The following is a 20,001-nucleotide window of genomic DNA, read 5'->3' as shown; positions in this document are numbered from 1 at the left end:
GGTGAATCACATCTCTTCCCATCAGACCGGCTTACACCGTTGGCAATGTGTTTTTCCTTTGTTAAATTAATTATGAAGTTGTTAAACTCATTGTGATGTTGTTGCTCAGGGGTGTCTCACTCGCAGGGTGTCGAAGACGAGACCCCTGCGTGCCGAGGGGGGCACGGCCCATCCCTCCTGCACCCACTACTAAGCCAGTGAGGATTTTACAAATGTTATTTAAAAGCCGCTTTTCTCCGTTGCGGCGGGAAGTGAGGGGTCGAGCCGCTGCTTGCCCGCTTCGCCGCCGCAGGGGTCGCTCTCCCGGCCTTCCGCCTCGGCACGGTCCCCCCCCCGCGCCGCGTCGCGCGCAGCCGGCGGAGGCCGGGCCCGGCCCGGATCCCGCGTGCGCCGCCTCGCGCCGCGCTCCGCCCCGGGGGCCGGCCCGGAAGCGGCGGCGAGCGGCGGAGGCGGCCCCCACCCAGCGCGGCGCGGCCCGGCCCGGCCCGGCCCGGCCCGGCGGCCGCCCGCAGGGGCCCGCGGCGCAGGTGCGAGCCAGGCCGGGGGGCGGCGGGGGCTGAGGTGAGGGGGGCGGCGGGTCGGGGTCCCGTCCGAGGATGCTTCATTCACGACTCGCTGCCCCGCGAGCTGCAGGGGCCGGGACCGAGGGGTCCTGCGCGCTCAGGCCGCCGTTGGGCTTTGCCGTGTGGCAGGGGGCTCCGTCGTAGGGGTCACGCGCCGTCCCCCTGGCCTGGCGAGGCGCGGGGTCCGGAACCGGGCGGTCCGGTCGTCCTCTGTCGGTGCGAAACCGGACGCCTTTCTGGCCTCTCTTTTTCTGCTCGAGGAAAACAGACGGCATCGAGGCGTCGGGTCTTGTATCGTTGCCGGACACCTTTATTTCTCGTCAAGGAAGACGATTCAAAACCCAACGCCTTGATGCCATCTGTTTCTGTCTTCAAGAGAAATAGGGGATGTAAAGGTGTCCCGCAACAGTACCAAACCCAATGCCTTGATGCCCTCTATTTCTGTCTTCAGGAGAAACAGGTGTTGGGTGTTGTATCGTTGCTGGATGCCTTTATATCTCCTCAAGAAAAATAGAGGACATCAAGGTGTCCAGCAACAGTAAAAAACCGGGCACCTTGATGCCCTCTATTTTTCTTGTCAAGAAAAACAGAGGACATAAAGGTGTCCGGCAACAGTACAAAACCTGATGCCTTTACGTCCTCTCTTTCTCTTTGAGACCAAGATTTCCCGGAGACGTTGTACCTTGGGTGCACAGCAGGTCTTGTGGGAATTCAGCATGGGTCTCCTGGGTACCTTGACCACAATGGCAGCACTTGGTTCACTACTATCAACTGACATGTTACTGGATGACTTGGTTTTGTAGACATCAGGCTTTTAAAAAATAAGAGAAAAATAGAGGACATAAAGGCTTTGCGTTTTGTATCGACAGAGGACAACCGGACCATCCTCCATGATGGCCACCCAAGGCAGGGACCATGCCCGTTTTTATGTCTGAAAACAGCCGGGCGCGCTGTGGGTACTGCTGTAAACAAAGAGGATCCTGTGATTTTAAAGATGTGAACGTGTTCAGTTTAAAACTTGGTCTCTTGTACAAAGGTATTTATACGCACGTCTCCTGCGAAAGGGTATTTGCATGAATTATTGGGAAGGATTCTGCTGTTTAGGCATTGTTTGTCATTCTGTCTTTAAAGAACTCGTTGCAGGCCAAGCTTTGTATAGTCATCCTCGTACATTAAGGTTTTCCTTAGGATTTTTGCCTAAAATCTATTGCCGCTACTAAGAGTTCAGGCTGCGTGGACAAGACGTTGATCATTTTGGCTACTGCATTGTTTCACCTTGCTCTGAGTAGGATGAGAGATGGTGTTTACAGCTCTCTGTATGTATTAACGCTCTCCCCTTTGCCACCAGAACTGCAGCTACATTTTGGCAAACTTCAGAAAGAGAAATGTGGACATAGCAAGTCTGGGTAGTGCAACTGGTGAGAATTTAAGGGGATCTGGATGAGGCTCCTGGTAACATTGTGACCACCTGGCTTGATTCAGACTTTGGTTTCATTTATGGTATTTTAGCTGATGTTTCTGTATTGGCCTATTGAGAGTTTGCTTTCTCCTTCTAGGCAGGAAGTCTCTGACTGGAGCATTCTCAGTACTTGGAGTTTTGATATGGAAAAAATAAAATAAATGTTCAAATTGGTTATTATTGCATACTCTCTTGGGATTTTCTATTTCCTTAACATACTGCCAAGCTGTCCATTTGGAAATAAACCAATCAGAATGTTGGTATGTTCGCTCTAGATAGACAATCCCTGCCACAAGAAATTCACTGTTTTTCAACTAGAAACTCTCTAGCTTATTGTGAATAAATGTTCAAAACCAACCAACCAAACAAGGCAATAGCAGTTTCTACTCCCAGAAACCATCATCATAGTGGGGGTGATGTTGTTTATGTATTTGTATCCTTTATTTTACCACACACATAGCATGATCGGATTTCAGGCTTAGCAAAAGTTTGTTCTGTTGCAGGAAGAAGGACTCGTCAGTGGGTGACAAGGGGGTCCACGTGTTGTCTTGAGCCATCCTTGTGGATAAGGGAAATGAGTCCAAACTAAGTACAAGCAGACAAGATTCGTTGACTTGTATGAACTTGCAGAAACTTATGTACTTGGTGGGGCTTACAAATGCACTTGAACAAAATCCAGTCATTTTGTACACACACAAACATACAAATCTATTTACAATTCCTTAGGATTTAAAAGGTTTGAAAATTGTTGGAGGGAGAGATTTGCAATGGGAGGTGCAGGGCTGAGGGAGTGGTGGTGTTCTGGACTGCAGTGGAAACAGAAGACTTTGTGGTGAAGGAGAAAGCTTTTAAAAAGTTTTAGAAACTAAGCGTAAGCTTCTTTTTAGAAGAAAACTTGCAATGCTTCCTGCGCTCTGGGTTTCTCAGAAGAAGAAACAGAGTTAAAACTGGAATGGTTGCAAAAACAGAGATTGCTATCACCCTGCTCCTGTATATATCCAGTTAGAGGGCAGGTTCATCATATACCTTTGAGGGACAGTACACTTTGTCATTGGATTTAACTTAGATAAGTAATTGGGGTGCCCCAGTGATTTGCATAAAATATAGTCATGCTGGTAAGGCAAGGTTCTTTGGGTAGATGTGATATCTTTTATTAGACTGACTAAATAGATGGAAAAAAGTTCTTTCCCAGCTTTTGGGCACAAATGCCCTTCTTCAGGCTGGTTGTGTTTTCTTAGACATTTTTTGTTTAAAACGCATTTCTAATGATAACTTGAGGGTGTTTCCTGTTTACTTCCCAAGCCACTTTAAATATTCTTGTGGTTTTATCATTATGAAATACAAATGTAGTTGTCAATTTATCCTCTCAAAATTTTTGTGAGGCAAGAAAATATTACAGTAATAAGCAGCTCAAATTGTAAAACTGTGGCAAAAAGGCTAATGCAATCAATGGGCAGAGGAAGTAGGAGCTGGGAGGTGATTTTACTTGTGTGCTCTGCCTTGGTGAGACTCATGCTGGAATTTTACATGCAGGTCAGGTATCAAAAGGGATGTTGAAAAACTGGGGAGTATGCAGAAAATTGCCACAAAAAATTATAAGGGCCAGAGAAAGTGTTCTGTAGTGTGAGATTTAAGCTCACTCCATTTAGTTTATCAGAAAGAAAATTGAGAAGTAATTGATTACAGTAGATAAGTATCTTTATAGGAGAAAGTACTCAGTACTTAATCTAGTGGAGAAAGCCATAGCAGAAAGAAATGGCTGAATACATTCAGTGGGGAAATAAAGCACTGTGTTTTAATAGTGAATGTGACTAAGCATTGGAACAAATAAGTCAGGGAACAGGTAGGTCCTCCATCTCTTCGGATCTTCAAGACTGGCAGTCTTTCTGGAAGATGTGCTTTAATCAAACCCAGGCTATTGCACTTGGGATAGGAGTACCTGTGAAGTTGAAGGATGGATAGTATACAGAAGACCAGAATTTCATAGAGACATTGTGCCTTGGGTACACAGAAATTCTGTAGTAGAGCTGGGAATTCAGCACAGGTCTCCTGGGTACTTTGACAACAATGTTCACAACTGTCAACTAACATATTACTGGATTAATTGGTTTAGTAGACATCAGTCTTAAAAAAAATAAGGTATTTTGAAGCAGGGGTGATAAGTCGGTAGAAGCTTTGATCGTTTTTTAAAAAACCCCGCATAGTGGAAGGAAAGTGAAGCCTAGTCCTTGCTGAGCAGCAAGGTAAGTATGTGCCTGAATCTAGGCTAATACAGTAGGCTAGGAAGGGATGTGAGAAGTGAAGTGGCAATGCTGGTTGTAGATATAGGAATGAAGAGCTTTGACTGCTATAGAAACTCCATGCCCACCTAAGTGTAATGTACAAGCAAAAGGCAAGGAAGATTCCTGTTTTACTTGATAGATATTACGTGTCCCTCCGTGTTTTACCAAGTGGTTGGGCACTTCATTTGTTCACAGGAAACCAAGTAATGATTGTAGCTACCAACATCTCTACTCAAAAGACAGTATAGATGTAAAACTTTATTTTCTGTCCGTGTTGGATCAGCTGCCTTAGCAGAAGAGGAAGGGGAGGATCGAAGTGGGGAATTGGAACAAAGTGCTTTAATTTAGCCAAAAGATTCTCCCTTTAAATGGGGAGAGGGAAGTAGACTGATGCAGGGATGGCTCTTAAGCAGTTAGACCTGCCTAAGCATTCAGGGAGATGCTGGTTAAACTAGCTAAGAGCCATGCAGCCCATCTGTTATAGTTAAAATCCCTTTTTTGTTTTGCTTTGTTCTACTACTAAAATTAAATAGCACTTTGTTTTTAAGTAGCTGTTTTGAATTGTCAGAGTCTCATCTTCTGAAGGGATAGACTTGCAGGTAACTGAACCCTGCTGAGCCTGTAAAGTTGGCATAAAGTAGTGCCAAGGGCCCAGGGACTCAGTCTAAAGACAGGAGAATTGCAGGATTCCATCCTGGGACAGGTGAAGGCAAGAAGTCTAGTATCTGAGGGAGGACCAAGAGCTACCACGTACTAAAAATAATCTGTGTTGTGTTTAATGCCAAAGGGTCATATTAAGTAACAGCAGGCTTCAGTACATCAGGCAGTATTTCTGTGGTTTTGTGCGCTTTCTTTGAGAAATGTTACTGATGGTTTCAAAGGCTCCTCCTGGCTGTAAGTGGTGTGGAGGAGAAAGATAATGTCTTTGTGAAGGGAAGAATAGTAAGCCGTGGTAGCTTATATACAGTCAGTTCTGTGAAGGCAGCAATCAGGATTGCTTCACATGTGATCAGTGGACACTTTTCTGGAACGGAAAGCTAACCATAGATGTGAATTCTCAGTAAAGCTATGAGATGCCAGATGTCTCTGTAATGCACAATTCAAACAATGTAGAAACAATAATTTTGACAAGTTTAGATCTATGTGTGGAAATGGTGGAAGAGATTTATTTAGGCTTTTTGCATTCACTTGCTTTCTGGTCCTGCAAACCTGAGTTGAATGCTTATTGCTGCAACATTAAGATTGCTAATGTAGAAGTAGTGGTGATATCTAAGAGCCTGCAAACACTCTAGCTCTGGTAAAACCCTCAGGGTTTGTGTTGCTGTAATCATAGCATTTGGTTTAATTTTAATAGGTAGCCAGTGTTCCCATGTGTTAGAGAAACCTGGAGCAGAGCTGATGAGATTAGAAGGCAGAGGTGCCCAACCTCTAGTTTGCAGGCTGAATGTGGCCTGTGGGGCTCCCTACAGTCGAGAAATTTGGCACCAGGGAAGCAGTGCCAGCATTGATTGCAGGGTCAGGCCATGTCTGGATCTGGTGCACAGCATCGGGCCATGGACCTGCACTGAGTGCTGTCCCCACTCTGAATCTAGCCTGCAGACTGACCCCACCTTCAGGATCTGGCCCATAGACCAGCCCCATGCCTCTCATGTGTCCCACAGACCCAGAAGGTTGAGCATCACTGGCTTAAATACAATAATGAAGTAATAAACTTTGGAAGTAGCAACCAGAGAGATGAATGTGTAAGTCTTGTTTTGTTTGGCGCCAGCATTGTAATAACAACACCTACCTCATGTAGCATTTTTCATTAAGGGAGCTCTCAAAGGCAAAGAGCGCAGTACAGGCAGTCCTCGACTTACAACCTTTTGAGTTACAATGTTTCGCGCTTACAAGGTTTATAAATTGACACCGTTTCAACTTTCTGACGTCGGTTTCGACTTTGCAACGCTTGATCTGACGCAACACGATGTCAGCAAACAAGTTCGCTGCATTGCCCATGTCCCTGGATAACATCTCTCCAAACTTGCTTGGACACTTTCTTTAAAAAAGCGGACAAGGCTCCAGAAAAACCTGCAGCCAGGACTCCTGAGAAGACTCCAACCAAGAGCCCTTCAAAAAGTCCAGCAAAGTCACCTCAAAGACATCCTTCCAAATCAATATGTTTGCTATTTACAATATAAATCCATTAATGTAGCTATATTATTCATCTATAATTGATTGAATACAAAATTAGGGTTATTTTTGGTGAAAATAGGGTATCGGGTCTTGGTTCAGGAACCAATCCCAATTTATAACATTGTTTCCTATGGGAGAAACGGTTCCAAGTTACGTTTCGATTTAAGACGCAGTTTTCAGGAACCAACTGTGTCATAAGTCCGAGGACTGCCTGTAATGATATTTATCCCCATTTTTAAGAGAGAGAAATGTAAGCACAGAGCAGTGCAGTGACTTACCCACGCTCACCTGATAGGCTGCAGCAAAGCTGGCTATAGGACACAGGTCTCCTGAGTCCAATTCTGTCCTCTTGAGCACTCTGCCTCTTTGCGCTAGTATTTTATCGCTGTTCTTTGGCATTGGTGCTATCTAGTAACCTGACAAACAAGTTAGGCTTGTATGTTCATACTTCACTTTTATCTTTGGATGACTCCAGCACTATGTACTTTGTTCTTTGCTCCTGAAAGGAAGTTGGATGTGGCCTGATTTTTCAGAGACACTGAGTACCCATCCTGAGGCCTAGATTGCACTTAAAATTTTGTTAGTATAGCTACTGTAAACATAGCTTATGCCAGTAGAAAAAAAGTTGTTGATCTCCTCATTACCAACTAAGTGAAATAAACGATGTCAGCAAAATCTGCCTTCTGCTGATGTAACTGCATCTCCACTAGTGCTTTTGCAATCAGTTCATGGATCTATTGGATGTGATATTTTTCTAATTGACATTGCTATGCTGGCAGACATTTCTAGTGCAGGTTTGGCGTTATCTTCAGAGGAGTTACTGACTTCAATGTTACAATATGTGAAAAGATGACACATGGTTGTAAATTGGAGTGTTCTGGATTATATGATCAGCTACACTTCATGCTTCAGCTTTGTGGAAAAGTTCAGTTGGTGTTAAAATAATACGCATTTAGTCTCGAACAGTGTGGATGAATGTAGTTGTGAACACCATTTTTCAGTAGTTGTGGTTCTGAAATAAGAGTCTTGGCTTTTCTACCAAGAACAATATTTTCTTTTCGGAAAAAGGAGAACATATTACCGGTGTAAAAGAGGGGAGGTCCAAGGCAATAGTCAAAACAGATCTTTTGATGGAATGATACAAGAGAAGATTGGTTAAGTCCAGGCTCTTTTGAAAATACCTTTAGAAATAAATTGATCCATCTTGAAACTGGAAAAGCTTGATTGGATCCCATTTCTGATTATAAATGCCAGCTGTTAGGTATGTGTTCTACTTACTGAAGTTGCAAAAAGGTGTTTGAAAGGAATGGTTCAGTCTGTCTGAGGTTGTTTGTATGAAAGGCCACTAGTTTGCTGTATTCGGCACATGGGGTGTAGGTAGATGGAGATTTACTACTTGATGTAGATTCCATCTTGCTCAGGTGGGGAGGTGAACGCTCTCTATTTTGATCATTTGTGATGCTCTGAAAGTCGCATCCTCAGGGACTTCAGTTTTCAGAAGTTTCTCTGAAAAAACAATGCTGACTCAGTAGGTTCAAGTACTGGAAATTTCCACTTTACACGTAAGACCTCCTGTCCAAATTGGCAGATTGAAGGCTTAATGTACTTGTTTAAGATTTCTAACTGCAGTGGTTTTTCACTTATGGAAAAGAGCTCTGTATGTCATTCTTTAGAACAGGGGTTTTCAATCTTTTTTGGTTGGTGTACCCCCGGTGGCTGGTGGAGAAGCAGGAAGTCCCCTGGCAGGGGGCAAAGTCCCTGGCGGCTGATTGATGATGGAAAACTAGAAAAGTGCTGGCGGTATACGGTGGCAGAAGCGCCAGCAGTGCACAGTGCTGGCGAAAACAAAAGCAGTGGCAGCGCACAGCGGTGCAAGCGGCACAAAGCGCTGGCAGTCCTGCCCTCTGATTTTCTGCGCTGCTGCTGCATACCCCCTGGGGTCTTCCCAAGTACCCCCAGGGGTACGCATAGCCCTGGTTGACAACCCCTGTTTTAGGAGGTATTTTTAACATGAAAACTGGGTTTCCTAACTAAACTTCTTTCATAGTTGTTGGACCCCCTAAATAGGCCTTTATCTGAGCTTAATTTAACTCTCTCATTTGGAGGGTATCCAAAAAGATATCCAAGATCTAGTTAGATAAAGGAACAGCTGAGCACAGACTAGTCCATATAAACTTGATTGAACCCATGCCCAGAGGAGGGGTTGAATAAAAAGTGAGATAATGAATAAAGACTTTGCTGAGCAAAGATCTGATATGTCTGGTTGCCTCTATTTGGAAGGGCTCAAATAATGAAAAGCCAAGTGAGGCTGTTTTTAGATTGGCATTTGAGAGCTTTGGGAAAGCTCAAGAATGTAGATATGCTTGACCCTTATAAAGAAGTAAGAGTAGGAAGAAATGTGAATAATTCCACTTTCAGAGATCTATACAGATCTGATTTTTTTGTTTTTACTAATACCAAGAGAACACAGCTCTTTCAGAAGTAAAAAGCAGCATAAGCTATCCCTTCTGATACTGTCAGTGGTGTATTTGTTCAAACGCAGTATCATAAAGCCGGTGGAAGTGGTTGCTGAGTAGTCGAAGACTGGATTGAATGATAGCTGCAAAGTATCAAAATCCCTGGCCCAACCTAGCTTTATCTGCTGAGACTGCTGAAGGTCTTTTCTGCTTCAGGATCTGCTTTGTGAAAACTAAATGTGGGAACTTTTTGTTTGGGAAACCAGGCATCCTACTAGCCAATATAAGGGCTTAAGTGATGGATATTTGAGGTGGGAATTTACAGATGGGGAGTGCAGCTGTTTGGCGTGGGGGTGGGTGGACTGCTGTAGTATGTGTTCCTTCTCCTAGTTCCCAACCTGTTGAACAAAGCTCTGGCTGCGTTTCTGGTCCTGTATGCGGGCTGAGTATCACAAATGCGCTAGTCACAAATGGCTGACTCTTTTAGAGAATGCCATTTGGTCTGGTTTGTTTGCGTAAATATGGTGGTTTATATGGAGGTACTACCTGGCTGAATATTTGGAGTTTTTAGTGTTTTCATACCAATGTGGTAGGTAGTTTTGGGGATTCAAAAAACATTTTTTTTTGTTTGGTAAAATAAAAGTGGAAAGGGGTTGAGTTGGAATGCCAACAAAGCTAAGAAAAATGTACTCGGGACCGGGGATTTTGTCACTGATTGTGCAAGTTAAGTCAACACCCCTGTTTAAAAAAATAGTTATTTTGTACCACTTGCTTTTCACAGCACCTTGTATTGCTTAAAGTGGGCATAATTACAAGTCCTAAAAGACAGATCAGTGGTCTACCCAGTGTAACAGTGGGAAAGAAAAGTGGAAACCTGTATGCTTTTGTAAGTGATTAGCAGTATTCATCTAAAAGTCATATTTAGTTATTGAGATATAGTTGCAAGTATTTTGCTGACTAGAAAGCTTCTAAATGATTCTCAAGCACGCAGTTTTTTTGTTCCCATAAAACATGCTCCAAATTCTTGGTCTTTTAGCCTTAATGTTTTCTTTTAATGGGCTCACATCCGAGCATCCAAAACAGACAAAACATCATGTTAAGTTAAATGGTTCTCAGTAGACAACATACAGCTCTCCTTTTGCAGCAGTCCACCAGCCATCCGTAACCCATCATTTACCATGAAGTTAGGCAAATTGGTAAATTTAGGCTCAGACTTTTTCAGGAGAAGAGAATTCTATAACTAGGAAATCTCTGCTGAAAATGCTTAGTCTCCAATCACCAAAAGTGGACATTGACAGGTTGTGAATAAAGGCATTTTGTCAGCTTAAGACATTAATGTAAGTGTAGTAAAGTATGTACGCTAATGTGAGTGTAGCGTAAGGCGATGCTTGTGAGTAACAGGTAACATCTTGAGGTTAGAAGGCAGGTATTACTCTGAATTTTGGAAGTCATATTCCGGTCCTCCAGACTCATGAAGAGCAGAAGGACATTTTCAAGTTTAAATAGGCTCTTTAATCTGTGTATAAACGTAGAACTCCGTGGATTTTTGAGTTTGATTCTGTTTCCTCTGCAACAGGTGACAACCAAACGTTTCGGTGAAACAGCTATAAAAAGGAGAAGGCTGGAAAGACTCAAGCTGCAGGAACTAGAGCAAGAAAGAGAAAGGGAAAAAGAGAGGGAGGAAGAGGAGGCTGAAAGGTGAGAGACTTATTTTCAGTGAGTGTCCTACTTCTTTGGATTTATTACCACATCTTCTTCTTGGGTAAATCCCAAGAGACAAATACCATGAATTCCATTCTGATCATGTTAAGGATGGAGGAGATGCAGGTTGGGGAGTTTACACTGAGTGCTAAATGTTGTATTTAATTCATCATGTGTAATGAAAGCAAAATAAGTTTGTTAGTTTAAAAAGGTAGGAATCAGATGAAAGGCACTAGTAAAGGGAAGGAGTGGTAATAAACTTAGTGCAGGGAAATAAAGAGATTGTGTTTGTATAGTCTTGAATTGTCCAGAGGCCTAAACCTCCCAATGAAAAGGTATTGTTCTCCCCTTTGATCTCTCTCCTTACATGTCCGTGAATTAAGTTTTTTTTATCACTATTGATATATCAAATGTCATTTAAAAGAATACTTTTTTGAAGTCTGAAGAAGGCTTTTCTGCAGTAAATCTATAAATTAACCCAAGAAGGTTGCAAAATACTCTGGACATGTTTCCAGTATCAGAACATAAGGTTACAGATATGAATTGGTCCAAGTCTAAAGGCAATGCTTAGCTGTGTTGTTTTAGTCAAAGTGGACCTCACAACATTGTTACTGTTGGAGCAGTGTTGTAGGAAAGAGCATCACATATATATGTATATGTTACCAGACTCTTCAGGTTTATCCAAGAGGGTAATCTACTGTCATTTTGGATGTGTGGTTGAGGGGAAACCAGAAATCATGGTTTCTTGTTGGCTACAATGCCAAGAATTAAAATTATACAGCCTCTCTGTCATGAAGTAAAGCTAGTATCTGACATAGAACATGGGACGGTAGGCTTCTACATAGTTCAGCATTGTCTGGAAAATCCCCATGTACAAATTCATGCTTCATCTATTTTTTACATCCTTTCCAATGGTGTTATGGGAAAGCAGCATTGGTAAAATGTATATGAAAAAAAGTAATTATATACTAAGATTTCAGAAGGAGTGTATAAGCTCCATCTTGCCTGACATAAGTGATTAAGCCAGGAACATGCATATTGATATAGAAATGCTATTTAGGATGCTAAGTTTGGTAACTGTAATGTTAGATCAGGGGTAGGCAACCCCTGGCACAGATGCCAGAGTGTGGGACACAGGCATTTTGCCTGGCATACACGCCTTGGGGCAGATGGTGGGGAATGGGCAAGGGCTTTGCTGCCAGAACAAAGATTGGGCCCCTGGTGGCTCCATCAGCCATCCACCCCAACACGCCGGCATCTTACTATTCAAGTTGTGGGTGTTTTTGGCACTCTGCATGACAATGTCGCTGACCCCTGTGCTAGATCAATTCAAAACCTAATCTAATACCGTTGTTATTTGAATAGTTTAATTAAGCCAATTAGGTTTGATAGGTGTATATGTCCACTTTTTGTTCCTGGGATTTCTTAGACTTTTGTGAGATGCTGTATTGATTGTGCAGAAAATTTATTTTCAGTAGAATATAGAGAACTTTGTACAATCTTGTTAAAATGTTGACTTCAACTTGCTTTCCTAGGGAAATCATAGAAATTAAGGGCTGGAAGGGACTTTGAAAGATCATTGAGTCCAACCCCCCTGCTCTGGGGAGGAATGCTGCTGAGATCAAATGATTCCAGCAAGGGGTCTCTCCAGTTTTCACTTGAAGACCTCCAAGGTTGGGGACTGCACCACCTCCTTGGAAGTCTATTCCAAAATGGGAACTGTTCTGTAGAGTCTCTAACATGGGCTAAATCCCTATTAATTTGTAGATGAGTTTGGCTTGCCTAAGGACTGTAGGTTTGGATCAAAGAGGTCATAAACTTTAGTCATCAGTTCTAACATAAAAAAGAGCAGGTGCAGGGGAGGAGGAACAACAATCCAGTCTTTGTGATATAGAAGAGACTAAAATATTAACAATGTCTGTACTGTAGAGAGACAATGTATTATGAAAAATTTAAGAACACAAGACATTTCAGGAGAGAGAGTCAAAACCAGTCCTAAATCTGTGGATCTATTGGATGTATGTTGGTTGCCATTGACTTTACACATACTGCTCTAGGAGAGAGGATTTCTTAGTGCTAACAGCTGTTGGGTTCTCAGCATTGAGCCACTTGCTGTTAGCACGCTACAATCCTACCTCCCAGCATCCAGGAATTAAAATGTAAAATGAGTGTCATCTAAATTGTCCCATATTAATAATTACCTAGAAAAAGACGTGATGATGAAAAAAAAGTTGGAGAAAGAAAAAGGAAGGCTAAGCTCAAGAGGAGAGAACAGAGACAGATAGATCGGGATGAAAAACGCCCAAGAAAGCAGCAGAAGGTAACAGCTGAAGAAGAGCAGTGGCCAGAGAATATGCCTGAATGGGAAGAGAGGAAATATCTACTAGCTCAGAGAAGAGTGGAGTCTGTAAGGCTGCTTACAGTGCTGTTAAACCGAGTAAAAGTAAGACTATTTAAACGAACATTCTAAGTTTAAAGGACATTTACTAGAGCTTGAATAACTTACCAGACACCTGATGGCCAGATGCTGGTTAGAAAGATGGTTTGGGATTCTGGGAGTACTAGCATGTGTTATTCATAAGGTAGCACTTTGCACTATCAAAACACTGTAACCTCTCTGGCAGTCCAGGAAATACTGTTAAACTGTTCATTTTTTCTTTTTCTTCCTTCTTTTCATTTATCTTTCCCCTTTCCTTCTCCTTTCCCATTTGCCTCTGAACATTCACAGTATAGCTCAGCTCATGAAACACTGATTTAGCCTTTTCTCACACCTATTTATAAGGAAAATGGTGGTGTGATTCTAACCAGAAATCTGTTCTTTGTCTTTGCTCAGTGGTTTCATCTCTGATATTGGACTCTGCCCAATAGGTGTCTGATAAATTAAAAGCAGACCCCTGGTTCTCATTACCATGCTGAAAAAGATGTGTAATTACTGTGCTAAATCCCAAGCCAGCACTCCAGGAAAAGAGGTCTCGACTACTTTTGCATCCTCTTCTCCTATGAATAACTCTAGTTACTGCATCTGCTGCCAGTCATGGCTTATTCAAGCAGCAGAGTAACCTGAATAATGTCAGGTACACCTCCAGTGTTCAGCCTTCTGTGGGCAAGCAGCGAAACTGATGCTTTTTGTCAGTTTCACTCTGCTGCTGTTTTAGAAAATCTGTTCAGCAGTGTGGAATTACAGAAGTCTGCCTACAGACTCACTACTTTGCTTCATATTTGGATAAAGATTGTAGTTATATGGGCTAGCTTTTGGGTTTTTTTTAAATGAAAGCTCAAATGCTACAAAGACTTGTATTCCATCATTTGCCAAGGGGAGGACTTGCTACAGGCCACTGGCAAATGTTTTGTAGTGTTTCTTTTTTAAAACACTAATGCTTAATATTTCTTGCAAGTTATTGGAGTCCTTCCCTCTCCTTCCCAAAAAAAGTGCCTGCCAGAAGTCACACTAGCTTGCCTTTTGACTTTTAGTGAAGCATGACATCAGTCTTCAAAAGCTATCACAAAAAAGTAGTTTAGAGCAGTGTATCTAATTATTTGTATTTAATAAAATGTTCCACTTACAAAATGCAGAAGTTAGACTTAGCAGAATTACCAAAGTTAGTGGGATTCTATAATCGAGCTGGGGAAAAAAAAAATATTTTAGTGGTTTCAAATCACTTATATCCCAACAAGACAGGTCATTTTATTGAATGGAAAAATATTTTAAATTAAGAGCCCAGCTTTGTGAGGCAACAGGAGGGCTGAAGAGTTTGGTTTGATTGGGTTTTGAATTAGGTCAAATTGTACCCTTGGTTATATCTGTGCCACTGTCTTAACTGTGGCAGCACTGAGTTAACGACAAGTTGGTTTGTAATTTAGCTCAGTTTGCTCTGATATAGCTCAAGAATTTTTTCAAGTTCTGTTTCTTTGCTCTGAACCAACGCTCTCTTTCTCATGATTTTTTCCCATTTTGTTTGAAGGATTTTGCACAGTTGACCAGCCAAAAAGTGGAGCCTTTACTGGACCTTGGAGACTTAAGGAAAGATCACTTTCCGGAGACAGAGTTACGAACTGCACAGAAGGAGCAGAAAGACTTCCATTATCTTGGGGAGCAGAAGCGTGGGGAAAAGTTTAAGTATCGGTTATTTCAGACAGATGGCTCTTCATTTAGTGAGAGAGAGTGGGAGACTAAGCTACCTGCATCATCTTGTCATATTGTGAGGACTGTCTTAAATGATCCTGCTCTAACCCTGAGCTCTGGTAAATTAACTACAGCGGACAAGTACAGCTTCTCTGAAAGTGGTTCTTTACAGATTACAATTACTCAAGACTGTAAGCTCATAGAGTCTCTTGATAGAGAGAACTCCCCTGCTTTGAATGTAGCGAACTCACAAACAGCGTGTGATACAGGCTGCCGCAAAAAGCAAAAGGTTTATGAAACTGATGAATTCATACACTATTTATTAAACTACTATCAAACCCCACGGTATGCACGTGTCTGCCTACAGCCAAAAACTGCTGTGAGCAAGTCTTGGTGGCAAAGGGTGGTGTCGGATAATGGCAACAGCTTTCAGATCAACTTGAGGAACAAGTATGGGCAGCATCTCACTGAGAAGAGTTTTGTACAAAATCTGGATGAGAGAACTTGCAGCGGGGATGACAGTTATAGATGGGAGATCACCATTCAGAAATCAGAGCCTACATCGGGAACGTCCAAACATAAGACCTGTTTTCAAGGGTTCACAAATAACTTCCAAATACAGTGGAATGACTCGCTCAACACTGGCAACTTTCCACGTGTAGAACTGAACAATTCCTTTGGAGGCACCAGCCTTGGTCATAATAAAGAATCCAAACAAGACAGTAACAGCAGGAAAGTTACTCTGCCATACAAGCCATCTGGGTCACCATACAAATTAAACGAATTATTGGAAGAGATTAGTAGTGATTCTGAATACTTCAGTAGCTTAGTAAAGAGAACGGAGAGAAAATCTGAAAAGGTTTTCAGTGATGGTAACAAATTATGCTCCTTCATGGGAAAGGAAGAGAAAAAAATTCTTGTCTGTGTTAAAAATGCAGCTCAGAATGATGAAGACAGCGAATCCAAAAAATGTAGCTTCTGTTCAAATTCTGTACCTGATGGCTTGACAAAGCAGAGTGGACGTAAGCTTAAAAAATCATGCAAGAGGTCCAGTAGTAAATTAAGACATGAAGGGCAAAGAAGTGAGAGGCGATCCAGGGAGGAAGAGAGACATGCTCACAAAAAGAAAAAAAAAAGAAAAAAGCCTCTCACTAACATTTTACCTGATGAATATGGCTTTTCTGAAACAGATGGTTGCAGACAATTGGCAACTCTAAAAAAGACACAGAGGAAATGTAACAAAGTAGTTCACCACAAAATGAAACTCAAAACGCTTCACACAGTGACAGCAGTCTCAAAAGATGCTGTCTCTCCTGATGCTTCTGCCCTTCAGGGATCTCACCAAAAGGCAGGTAAGTAGAGATACATAAAATAGGACTGAGAGTATGCTTAAATTGGAGAGGTTTATGGTCGCTGATAGGTGAACTTAATCACCAGGGCTATCTATCCTACTTTTTGGAAGCAGTTTAGAGGGAAGAGGATGTCATGCAATGTTTTGACAGTTTAGCTCAGGAAACGCTCCTCTCTTGGTAGCAAAAGTTTTCCCAAGAGATGTAAGAGCCGAATTGGCCATTTACTTGGATGGCAAAGCATCTCTTTTTAATTCACCGGTGTACATTTTATCCCCAGTTTTTAACATGAGCAGCTCATCCCATGTGGGAGAACAAAATGTGCACTTCACCATGCTTACTACTGTGGTAGAAAGCGTAGTGGAAGAGACTACAGCATGCAGTGTAAAGAGGGATGGACGATATGTCTGAGCTGAATGAAGTTCTGTATGGAGGCTGTCTGTTTTCCCAGCAGTAAAAAAATATTCTGGATACTATTTTCCCTGTTTTTTGAATTCTGATTCAACCTACTGTAGCTCCCACCTAACTGAAGTACATTTCTGCATTTTCTCTCCTGACAAATTCATTTCAATTTTTTTTTCTTCTCCATATTTACAGGAGAGGAGAGGAAATTAATTTTGAGAAAAGAGATGGATTCCAATTCAGCTGTAAGAGGATTCCCTCCATTTCCTGTGGAGATGATTGAGACAAATCCTTGCCCAGACACTGTTTGTGAAGCAGAACCCAGTAGAGGATGCTGAATGCCTGTCAAGTAATGGAAAGCTGGTCTCAAGGCTACTCATGGAAGGAGAAAGTTTCTTGTATAGCTGTAAGAACTGAACTGTAAGGGTTAGTAATTGTAAGCAGTCTAGAATAGCCTGTGTTGCTTAGAGTCTTCCTACATGCAGAAGTGGTAGGACAGTCTGGCTGGTATAAAGAGCCACACAAAAACAGAATCTTTCTAGATTTACCAACAATATTTAAAAGGACCAAAAAGTTACTCAAAGTCATGGCCAAGTATTGTGGATGAGGACCAGTTGCTAAGAGGTTTGAAGCTTAATAGCTTGAAACCTCCAAGTTTAACTATGTCAGGGAGATATGAAACACCCAAATTCTGGTGTCTGTAATAAGAGCTGAACAGATTGTGCATGAAAACTCTTGTAGAGATGTAATAAATCTCGTGCAGTGCTGCCTCAGTCAGACTGTTGAAGTGGTAGGACTAGAAGTGCTGTGGCAGGTCAGGGATATTCACTTTTTTGGGAAAAAAAAGATGGGTGAAATCTTTCTCATTTTCAAATTTGAGAAACAAGCAGGCTAGTCTATTTTAACCTTGCCTGAGCCCCTGGGCTGGAACAGCTCCTCTGCTTTCAATTAGAATTTCAGAAATGATTTGGAAAACTAACAGGCTCTTGGGCTGGTCTGTCTCATTACAGTCCCAGTAGATTAAATGTTCCTCAGATGCTGCATAAGGATATTCTGAAAATGGCACTCATGTTGAAAATAAAAGGGGATGCTTAACATTAGGAGAAGTTACCTTCAGTACGTGCTGGCAGTTGTTTGCAGCAGAAGTTTGAATCTTTTAAAGGAGCAAGTAGGAACAGGACTGCTTAGTTTGAGGTAGCTGACAGGTAATTCATAGGAAAGACTTCTAACATTGCTACATTTCATAATTTTTTTCAGCATGGAGTTATAAATGTGAAACTGCAGACTAGAAGCTTGAATTAATATCTGTTGTTTGTTCAGTTGTCTCTATTTAGAAGACAGCCACAGCTGCTCCTGGACAAAGTCCCCTTGGGAGATGGAACTTAATTTAGAAAATATACTATTTAAGTTCTCATTTTGGAAAAAAATATTTATTACATGTCAGGATACTAAAGTAATATGATATTGCTGCTTTCATACATAGCATATCATCCATGTTGTAACTTCTGCTCTAATAAATATTAATAAACACTTGCAGTTATTGTTCATGTTAATCGTGCTTTCCACTATATAGTTCTGTGATGATTTCTGTGCAGGTTTTTACCATAAAGATTATTCTCGTTAAAAACATGCCCATACGTTGAGTGCCTTTTCAGGATCATCAATGACAAACGGTTGCTATTCAGACAAAGTACTGTTAAGAATAACACTTACCTGAAAATAATTTCTTAATCAGAATATTGTCCATGTACTTTGGAAAAGTTATGTCTCTGGTTGCTATTTAGACTTTGCTTTCTAGTGTTTTATACAGTTGTAATGGTTACCAGCTATAGAAATGATTTCATGTGTAAATATTTCTGTTTACTGTCATGGCATATCACAACTTGTTTTCCTCTATGCAATATTTTCAGACCAGAAAAGGACTGCCCTCCCTCCTCGTTTAGAAAGGTATATGTGCACATGCTCATGCACATCAGGGTAATATTTACATAGAAGTGACTTTGGTGAGGGAACTGGAACTATTAAGTATAACTTTCCAATGATCTTGCACGATGCCATCGTATTATTTAACAAGTAAATATACTTGTCCTGCAATTGCTTGTTGTACCACCTGCCTTCATTCAACTGAAAAAGCAAGTCCTGAACATCAAATTCTTAATTTGGAATAGATACAACACTAATACAGTGAATAGTATATTATATGTGCACTTTAAAATGACAAATGCCAACCTGTTTTACTTCATCATATTAAGATATAAATTAACTTTATTAGAACATACATTCCAGCTTTGCCCTTTTTATATCAGATTGCACTGTTTAGAACCTACTCTTGCTTGTTTTCAGATCACCTGTTTCTCTACCTTTTCCCCCACACACACATTAGCTGAGCCTCTCTAATTCTGTATTTTGGACCATTTGGTATATAAACAACTTAAATTTCATATCATGGGTCAGCATTTGTTTAAATTCCATTTTGAGAATATCTTGAAAGAAATTTCTAAGAATTTGCTTTTAAACTTAAATTTGTAAATGTTTTTCTGGTTAAATCTGTATATTGATACTGCTGAAGAATAAGCTGTTGTGTCTCAATTATGAAAGTTAAATAATAAAATGTATTTATTTTATGTGTTTTAAATATTAATGTATTAAACTGTGGAAGATAATATTCAGGTAGCTGATCAACAGATGGGTGTTACAGAAACATTTTGTAATTTGATGATTGTATGTAGGACAAATTCCTTGGTGTTACAATTTGTTAGCCCTTGTACAGACACAGTACAAAAGGATAGACCTCGCCCTGACAAGCAGTAAGATATATGTGCAATCTGTGGAAGGTTTGTACTGCTGTTAGCATCTGATCCTTAAAGTTCATTTTTGGAGTGCTGGCCAAAATTTGAGGAAGGGTTGAGCAGCTGCATAGCTTGTGTAACAGTGGAGACCCTGCTTCTGCAAAGTTTTATACACATGGAGAACAAGGAGAGCAATGGTTAGACACATTAGTGAGTCTCTTTAAAATAGCTGCCTTAAGAGGAGTTCGCTAGCTCCTACAATAGGTTCAGGCTGCCCATTTTTAGAGTACCTGGCTAGTGAGAACTGTGGGTGATCACGCCTTTTGTTTGGAAATGGAATGGAATAAGCCAGTTGTACATCAAAGACATTTGGGTGAGTATGCAGAGTTAACTGCGGACCAAAAACCCATGCAAAATAGCTTAATTTTTAAATAACCTTGTCTTACCTCCCTCCTCTTTATATTATTTAAGAGACCTAAATAAAGAACAGAAATGACAGTTGTAGCTCTGCCAGGTACCTCTGCCTGTAGCTGGGGCAAAGCAGTGATAGCATCTCTCCAGCTGTTTCAGTTATGCCTGTGAAGTCCTTGCATCTGAGTGCCCCACTCCCAGCTGTTGCCCCAAATAGCTGCTTCAGGAGCTGGCATCCAGAGCACAGAAGTGAAAAGTAGAGAAGGAACTTGTATTCTGCAAGAATGATTT

The 20,001-nt window shown here is 41.4% G+C and overlaps 1 protein-coding gene across 6 annotated transcripts; it reads left to right on the top strand.

Moving 5' to 3' along the window:
- Positions 1–106: 106 nt before the first annotated feature.
- On the top strand, positions 107–18,063 carry LOC149858068 (A-kinase anchor protein 17B-like). Of its 6 annotated transcripts, XM_090061531.1 has the most exons (6): positions 404–527; positions 1,433–1,599; positions 10,512–10,651; positions 12,842–13,079; positions 14,599–16,111; positions 16,706–18,063. In XM_090061531.1, the coding sequence occupies exons 4-6, from the start codon at positions 12,990–12,992 to the stop codon at positions 16,846–16,848; spliced, it is 1,746 nt and encodes a 581-aa protein (XP_089917657.1). In that variant the 5' UTR covers positions 404–527; positions 1,433–1,599; positions 10,512–10,651; positions 12,842–12,989; the 3' UTR covers positions 16,849–18,063. The 6 variants fall into 6 exon arrangements, with proteins under 6 accessions (XP_089917660.1, XP_089917656.1, XP_089917655.1 ...); XM_090061529.1 differs by lacking the exon at positions 1,433–1,599 and having other exon boundaries at positions 358–527; positions 10,512–10,633; XM_090061533.1 differs by lacking the exon at positions 1,433–1,599 and having other exon boundaries at positions 450–561; positions 10,512–10,633.
- Positions 18,064–20,001: the final 1,938 nt, after the last annotated feature.

Source organism: Crocodylus siamensis, chromosome 8, assembly GCF_052110815.1.
Source record: "Crocodylus siamensis isolate JL-2025a chromosome 8, ASM5211081v1, whole genome shotgun sequence".
Lineage (NCBI taxonomy): Eukaryota > Metazoa > Chordata > Crocodylia > Crocodylidae > Crocodylus > Crocodylus siamensis.
The sequence above is the reverse complement of the archived record's forward strand: the minus strand, read 5'-3'. Positions and strand labels throughout refer to the sequence as shown.